An 8,146-nucleotide genomic window follows, 5' to 3' on the forward strand; every position below is an offset into this window, starting at 1 on the left:
TGCCTGACCTGTACCCGCCACCAGCCGCGCCCGCCTGCCCGCCGCCCAGCCGCGGCCCCGCCGCCGCCACCGCAGCAGCAGCCGCCCCCTCCGCGCTTGGCAGGCAGCAGAACAGCAGCAGCTCAAACAAAGGAAGGTCCAATAAGAAGCTGCTGCCTTTGCCGGCCGACGCCGCAGCTGGAAGCGGCCCCGCCTGCTGCCCGACTCCTGGTGCAGCCCCTGACGGGCCGGCAGCCGCCGCGGCTGCGTGCGCGGCCGCAGAGAGGGCGACGCGAGTGGCACTTGAGGAGGCGCGCGCGCGGGGGCCGACCGAGGGGCTCAGGATGTCGTCGACGAAGCTGCGGTGAAGCTGCAGGGCGTCCGACAGCAGCTGGTCGGCGGCTTCCATCAGCAGGTCTGCCTGCGAGGTTCGAACCGGATCGACGACATGTGAGGCCGGGCTTCATTGTGCATCTGTTCATCATGGGCAGGTGCACAGCAACCGCCGAAGCATGTCTGCGTCGTTTGGATGCATTTGGATGCATTCAAGCACCTGCAGGCAGTGGCAGCCTGACGGTCAAAACACGCTAGGTTGTACACGAGTGCTGGAGTCAGGCGCTGCAGGCGGCCGCAGGCGCGCGCGCGCCTGCCAGGGCGAGAGCCACGCCTGCACGCCAGCCGCGTGCGCGGTTGTGTGTGCCGCCTCGCTGCCCGGTACCGAGGGCTCGTTCAGTATCTGTGTGGCCAGCTGGGCCACCAGGTGGCGCGCGCGCAGCAGCGGCACGAACGGCTGGCAGGACGGCAGGGAGGACAGGCCCTGCGGCAGGGCGCTGCGAATGAAAGGGGGACCGCGCAAGACAGCGCGACGCGCGGCCAGAGTTGAGTGGATCAACGAGGAGGGTGCGGGCGCAACGGTCGACAGCGCAGGCAGCGAGTGAGGTGCGTGGCGGAGACCGTGCGGCGAGACTACTCACTTGGAAGTTGCCAACTTGCCACCCGCGCCCCGTGCTTGCTGGTGACCAGCCGCCGCCGCGGCCCCTGCGCCCGCCCCGACTCTGCTGCTTCTCGCCGCCGGTGAAGATGCTGCCGACTCATTTGCGCCGCTCCTGGCCGCCGCCGCCGCCGCCCCAGCGCCACTCCCCGCGGCCAGCAGATACTCCAAATCGTCCGGGTGCAGCCACAGGGCTGCATACGGCGCGAGCACGTCCGAAGCCGCGGCTGCGGCCGTTGAGGCAGCGCCGCCGCTGGCTGCCGCTGCAGATGCGGGGTGTGAGTGTTGCTGGAAGAACACCTCCGCGTCGGCTGAGGCGTGCAGCTGGCGGACCAAGCTGCTGTAGCAGCTGGTCTCATACCTTGGGGATTGCATGGGGCACGAGGGGAAGTGGAAGGGTCAGAATCACACATGAGTTGCGGGAGGGATTTGGCAGGGGGGGGGACAGAGGTGCAAAAGAGGTTCTGGGAGGGGCACTAGGCGGGGCAGTGCAGGGCAGGATATGGCACTGAGTGGTGTGGGGTTAGATGGGGACAAGACAAAGACCACGAGGCTCCTAGGCTGACGAGGCACCACGCGTTGTTGAGGGCCACCCTTACATGTCAAATACGCGTGCCACGTATCCCAAAAGGTGACAGCGAGGCGCGGGCATGCGACAGCACAGACGTGCGGAGTGCATGTGTTGTGGGTTGCGGGACACCACAACTCACTTCCGCGCCCCGCCCTGCGCCGCCATCGCCCGTGTCGTACGCGTCGTGCAAAAGCGGAAGTAGAATCAACCTCATCCCACCTGACGCCGATATGCAGGCCCTCCATGACTCCCACGAGCTCGTGCCGCCCGCCTGGCCCCGGCGCCAGCGGCCCGCTGCGCAGCGCGCCCCCGCCGCGGAGCGCCGCGACGGCCACCAGCTGTGGGCAGCGCACCGACAGCGTCGGGATGAAGGAAGAGAGCGCGTAGGGCAGCGGGACGCCGTGGCGCTTGTACGCCTGCACGACAACCTGCCAGCGGTTGGATGGCGGTTGAGTGGCAACAGGAAAAATGTGGGGCAGTGAGGGACCCTGTCGGGACGCCAGGGAGTGAAAAAACACTGGTTCTACATGGCAGGGTGCTGATTGGTGCGGAATGCAGCATGGCTGCCGATGCTTTTGTAGCCCCTGGATCCTACCCGCCAGCAGATGCGAGCCAGCATATGCGTGCACCCCAGGTGCTGACCACAAGGCCGCCGCGCCAGCCGCACCTGCTGCAGCGCCTCCGCCTCCTGGAGCGCGTTGTCCCTGGCCGGCAGGCCCGCCTCGAAGCAGGCCTTTACGCGCTCTATAAACCTCAGCGCCTCGCTCAGCGACGACGGCTGCATCCGCAGCAGCACGGGTGCGAGCGCCAGCCGCGCATGTGGGAGGTAAGAAGACACGAGGGAGTCTGCATACACCTGCCCAGGCTGCTGCAGTCCCGCGCCGCTGCGGCCGCCGCCGTCCCCTCCAGCCGCCCAGGCCCAGTCTTCGAGGTCGTGGGGGCCTGCTCCAGGGCGCGCCGCGGCCGGCTGCGGCTGCGGGGGCGGGGGCTGGGCTGGCGGTGGTGGCGGGCCGAACTGGCAGCAGTAGGTGGCCCGGAGCGCCTCTGGCATCGGCATCTGCAAGACCTGTGGGGAGGGGCGGCGGGCGAGGCGTGCAAGCACAGCGCAGTCCGTAACTCTGGCATAATCAATCCCTGCTAGCTATGAGCGCGGTGCGGCTTTCCCAGCGTGCGGCAGCGTGGAGATGCTCCTCAAGACTTGCTGCAGCAAGGGAAGGGACGCCATAAGGGCCGGCCATAGAACAGCGCCGCACCTGCGTCGCCCCGTCGGCGGCGTTGGCGCCGCCAACCGCGACCACAGCCGCAGTCGCCCGTGCGGCGCCGCCGCTGGCGGCCTCCAGCAGCAGGCCGTGAACCTGGCCCGACAGGTGGGACCCCCGCTCAGGGTGCACCAGCGTAACGCCCAGCGCGGGGCACGAAACAGTCACCGCCCACTCTGTGGGTAGGGGCGTGACGAGAGGCGAACGAGCGCGTCGGCGGCACGCTGAGCAAACAAGCTTTGGCAGCAAGTGAGAGGCCTGCGGTGTCATCCTTTGCGGGAATGACGGATGGTATCCCACATGGTCGACCCCCGCAGCGCGGGCACGCACCCGCTAGCCCTCCGCCTCCGCGCTCCGCGCCCTGCGTGGGCACGAGGTCCAGGAAGCTTCCCAGCGCGTCCATCGCCTCGAGCCACTGCGCCCTCAGCCCCGGCGACGCCGCCAGGTGCGCGCTGTGGCGGGCGGCGACGAAGACGCGGTACAGCGAGACCTGCGACGGCGTCATGGCGCGCTCCAGGACGCGCAGGCGCGCCGCGGCCGCCGCCGCTGCGCGTCGCGTGCAAGGGATAGGAGAACAGAGGGATCACAGCGACTCTCTTGACGCGGGCTCACGGAATTCGTGGGGCCTGTTGCTGCGGAGTGCAGACGAGCACAGGCGCAGCTCAACTCAATTATGCCCCCCATCTGCTGTTCTCTGTAGTTGCAGGTAGTCCGACTGCTGCCGCCGGCTCTAGCCCTGTCCATGGTGGAGGGAAAGTTCACCTGGAATGTGCACAGTAGATCCCCGCTGCAGCCCGCGAGGGTCCGCTATAAACTCAGCCGGCTGTGCCGCGTGCACCGCGCGGTAAAGCAGCAGGTACTCGCGCCGCCGCAGCAGCGCCAGCTCAGCGCGCCGCACCGGCAGCCGTCGCCGGCACTCAGCGACGACCGCCGCGCCGGCGTGGCGCCACCAGAGCGCGGGGGCCGCGCGCACGGGGACTGAGGGGCGCGCGGTCCAAAGCGGCGCAAAACGGCTGTACGCCATCCACCTGCGTTGGCGGGGGCGACACACGATGCGGATGGTGCCCGCGCGATCAGCATGGCCCACCGCGGACGCACCAGACTTCAAAAGGGCGGGTCTTTTGCCCGCCACAGCCGCCAGCCAGTGTGCGCATGGGCGGCGCCCACCTGCTGCCAACGCATTGCATTCAAACGCCCACCTGTTCATCAGCCGTAAGAACACCGCGGCCGCCTCTGGGGATGCCTCCAGCACCAGGCTTTTCAGGGACACCGCCGCCGACAGGTGGCACCCGCCGTCCGCGTCGGCGCCGTCCGCGGCTGCATGCCCCCGCGGCTGGTGCCGCTGCTGCTGCTGCCCCGCCGCGCCGCCGCCTAGGGTCGACACAACGAGCCGCAGCGCCGGCGCAGCCCGGCGCTGCTCCCGCGCCAGGCCGCCGCGCTCCTCCCGCCCTGGAGGCTGGGCCGCCGCCCCTGAGCCCTCCTCCTGCTGCTGCTGGTGCGCGGGCGGGTTTCCTGACACTGTCAGCGTGACATGAGCAAACCACTGCCGCAGCACGACCAGCTCGCAGTCCCAGCCATCTCTGCCTGGCTGCGCGTCGCCAACGTCGCACCCCGCGGAATCCCATTGCTCCTGCTGCGGCTGCTGCCGCCGCCACTCGCGCGCGGCCTTCGACGCAGGCGCGACGGCGCCGCCGGGGCCGCCCGCCGGCCGCAGCGCACGAGTAAGCAGGCTCGCGCTGACGCCCTCTAAGGCAAAGCACGTCGCAGCCTGCCCGCCAGCGCGACCGCTGGCGCCCGCCACGCCCCCAGTCGGTGCCGGCGTCCCCGCCGCCGCAGCCCCCGGCGGCGAGAGGCGCGCGAGGCGCACGCCGACGCGCAGCGCGTCGGCGGTGCGCGCCTGCTGCCCGACGCACCAGGGTCCCACGTCGCCCTCCTGGGTGTACTGCAGCTCGGCATCCGCCACCTCAGCAACCACCGACCTGGCCGCCGCCGCGAGTGCGCCCCGCAGGAGCGCGCGCAGCGGGCCGGCCCAGCGGCTGCGGCGGCGGCCCGGGGAGCCGCGCCACAGCAGCTGTTCCAGCAGGAGGAGCTGCTGGCTGTGGAGCAAGCCGGCGTCCTGCGCATCTGCCGGTGCGCCGGGCTGTGCACCCAGGTGAGGGAAGCAGGGGTAGGGGCGCACATTGTTTGGTCGAACGGCTGCCCGCAAAACCGGACGACCCTGGTGCGGCAGTTATCGCCTGGAATCACTCCTGCGCTGGCCGCAATTTCGTTCAATGTTTGGCTGCTATGCATTACCAAGTTGTTGCAGCCTGCCCTGCGCAGGCGTGAAGGGCCATTGCCCCTCATCACACACACACACAGACACATACACATACACACACATGCGAGCGTGTGTGCTTGCGCACGCGCACCTTGGGCGCTTGCCGTTGCAGCAGCTCTACGCTCAGGCCGTGGGCCCTGAGCAGCAGCGGGCTGTTCCGCCCCGGCCACCGCAGCTCGGCCTCCCGCACCAGCAATCTTCTGAGCAGGAGCGGGCCGCCGCTGTCCCGCAGCACGGACGGGTCTAGCTCAAACCCCTTGACGAGGATTCCTGCATTGCAGGTGCGCAAAACAAGGGTGCGCAAAACTCGTAAAAGCTAGATGGGCGCATGCTCGGCATGCTGCCCATGACCGTGGCTGCATGCTTCTTAATTGCACAAGCAACTATCAAGGAATTTTGAGTCGTTTGAGGGGCGCTCTTCTCCAGCCCCAGCGACCCACCATGCGCAGTGGCGACAACTCGCAGACCCCCATCAGTGCCGCCGTCGGGTGATAATGTCGCCAGCCGACGCCACAGCCATGCTGCCAGAACCCGCGACACCGCTTGTGTGTGCTGCTGGACGACCACGAGGAGCCCCGCCGCCACGACAAGCCCGGCGAGCAGCGCTGCGCCGGAGGGCATGGTTGCCGCGAGCGCCAGCACCGCCGGAATCGCCATAGCTTCGATTGCTGCCAGAAGCGTCTCCTGGCAGTCGATTCATAGGCTTATGTCGGGCTTTCCATTGCGGCCTGGGGTGCAGTGGACCGCGGTTGGTCTCAACGACGAGATCAACACGCAATATCGTGATGAGCCCAATTATAATGGCGATATATTGGTACGCGTTATTGTATGTTGGGGTTGCAAGGGCTTCACTCTGCTGCGCCAACAATGTTGGAGCAGGATCAGTGCAGAGCGGAGACCACGTTGTGCAGCCGTCATAAATCGTCTTTACAAGAGCATTCGTCTCCTTTTAAATGGCGACGGGCCAGTTCGCCCGACCGAACGGGGGGGCAGGACCTGTTGGGTGCTGGTGAGGTGTGGTCGAGTGACGCCGTGCAACTGCATCAACAGGTTTGCCAATCGCCCCGCTCGGACCAGGGTGCCGCTGCTTATTATGGTCTTGTAGCCACAACTGATATGAACGGCCCCGCGGCAGCCTGGTTGGTTGCAGTGGGACTGCAGTAATTCAGTGTCACGCGTGCCTAGGATGATGCCGCAGACAGATTTCGAGTCGTTGCTGAAACGTGTAACAGGGGTGATGTCAGTGGTGGGTTCCCATAGTCCCAAGCATTCTACGATCGCCATCGCATGCATGCATTTGAAAAGCTCAAGGGAGGTGATTGGCGACACGGGGTGGTGGTTTCATCGGCGCCGGTAGTTGCTGCGGTGCACTTGGTTGTTCGTCAGACTGTAAACCAGAGGATGCAGGCTGTGTGCAACAATCTGCTAAGATGACAGGGCATGTAGCCATCCAGAGTCCCCCATGCTCCCTTCAAACGCCAACTTTGCCAATGCCTCCTCTTTGCCCCATCCGCAGGTGCATGGGCTGGCTGGAGCGCCTCCACGTAGAGGATTGTGCCGCCGGTTTCGACAAGCACTGGGCGGTCAAGAAGGCTGGCATTGCGGCGGGCTTCCGGGGCATCACCGACCCCGCGGCGGGGCCGGCGCAAATCCTGCTGCAGGGCTTGGGGCCTAAGCTGCTGCGTCCGCTGGCCAGCAGCTTCTGCTGCGTTGAAGGCTGGTCGTGCGAGGCACCTCGGCAGTGGAATTTGGATTCGTCCCAGCGGGCATGCAGGTGCGGAGCCGCAGGGTTCCAGAGCTGGAGCAGGTCATTCATGGGCTTGGGGTTGGCAGCCCGGTCGAGGCAGAAACTTGAATATTGATAGCCGACGACCTGGCTTCTGCACAGCCGCAATTCGAACGGCGATTCAGCGTGTGCTCGCACATCTTCGCCACCGTCGCCCTTGAGGCGTCCCGCAGCCCCCGCACGCCTGCCGCCCCTTCCTGGCCCATCGCTTGCAGCGCCTTGCAGCACACGCCTGACTCACGCAGCCCCACAAAACCCACCAACAAACCCTTCAATCCCCAAACCCACCCATCATGTCCCAACGCACTCCCCCAACCAAACCCTCAACCCACAAACCCACTAGACCCCCATCCGACCAACCCACCACCACCCTACGCACCATCTAGCCAACCACCTCAAAACCCTGACCCCCCAGGCCGTCCTGCAGCTGACGACGTCCACCACCGGGTGGGTCGCGCCCTCAGTATACAAGGGGCTGGGTGTCGCAGCCGCAGGCAGTCAGTGGTGCGCCAGCGCGGCCCAGCGCTGAAGAACAGATATCTCTTCGAAATTACCTCCCGCCGACGGTGGGGAACATCCCAACACATAAGGGGAAAGTCAAGAAGAGAGTCAAAGGTGCCCGCTTGGCACTGGTGGTGGCGGAATTGTGTTGGTAGAATGAGCTGGTGCTTGGGTGGGGTGGGGCCCAGCCCGTGTATGTCCTCCTGCCTCAATCCTAGCCGCTTGGCGCAGCTGAGCATGCAGCCGGCTTGGATCTGGACTAACACGCAGCACAGCAGACCTCAAGCATGTAAGTGGCACTAAGTCATAGATAAACTGCAACGTAGCATGCATTCAGTGACGAGTCCGTAATCGTGAGGCGCCCGCAGTGGGCACCACCGCAGACACCGCACGCGGCAGATGTGGCAGGCCGCAGTATGCTCAAAGCGATTGGGGTATCCCCGCCCGTACCCGTTCGACCGTCCCTTGCGTATGGCACAAATACGTATCATACACACACTGATATGCAGTATTGCATGCTGCTGCACACGTGTGTGTGCCACTATAGTGTTGCTTGTTGAGAGGCAAATCCATAATGTTGCTTCGGCTTTGGTTGGGCTCCGTTGACAAAAAATGAGTATCTGAAAGCGTTCTGACAGGGCAAGATCATACTTTTCGCGATACCACGATTGCCGGCCCAGTAAACTCATATGGAAGAATAACACAGCCTTAAATAGGATCAGGAGGCGCGAGCACAGCC

General features: G+C 65.9%; 1 protein-coding gene across 1 annotated transcript in view; it reads right to left on the reverse strand.

Moving 5' to 3' along the window:
- Positions 1-5,777, reverse strand: part of MNEG_0885 (hypothetical protein) — a gene marked incomplete at both ends in the record, with an annotated part of 13,067 nt that extends 7,290 nt beyond the window's left edge. The window contains 11 exons of the mRNA XM_014050629.1: positions 9-400; positions 698-809; positions 954-1,331; positions 1,761-1,969; positions 2,209-2,607; positions 2,795-2,976; positions 3,131-3,346; positions 3,563-3,828; positions 4,000-4,940; positions 5,212-5,390; positions 5,561-5,777. Of these exons, the coding sequence (XP_013906083.1) occupies positions 9-400; positions 698-809; positions 954-1,331; positions 1,761-1,969; positions 2,209-2,607; positions 2,795-2,976; positions 3,131-3,346; positions 3,563-3,828; positions 4,000-4,940; positions 5,212-5,390; positions 5,561-5,777 (3,491 nt within the window). The remainder of the gene's footprint in view (positions 1-8; positions 401-697; positions 810-953; positions 1,332-1,760; positions 1,970-2,208; positions 2,608-2,794; positions 2,977-3,130; positions 3,347-3,562; positions 3,829-3,999; positions 4,941-5,211; positions 5,391-5,560) is intronic.
- Between the last annotated feature and the right edge of the window lie 2,369 nt (positions 5,778-8,146).

The sequence above is a fragment of the Monoraphidium neglectum genome, assembly GCF_000611645.1.
Source record: "Monoraphidium neglectum strain SAG 48.87 unplaced genomic scaffold scaffold00080, whole genome shotgun sequence".
Lineage (NCBI taxonomy): Eukaryota > Viridiplantae > Chlorophyta > Chlorophyceae > Sphaeropleales > Selenastraceae > Monoraphidium > Monoraphidium neglectum.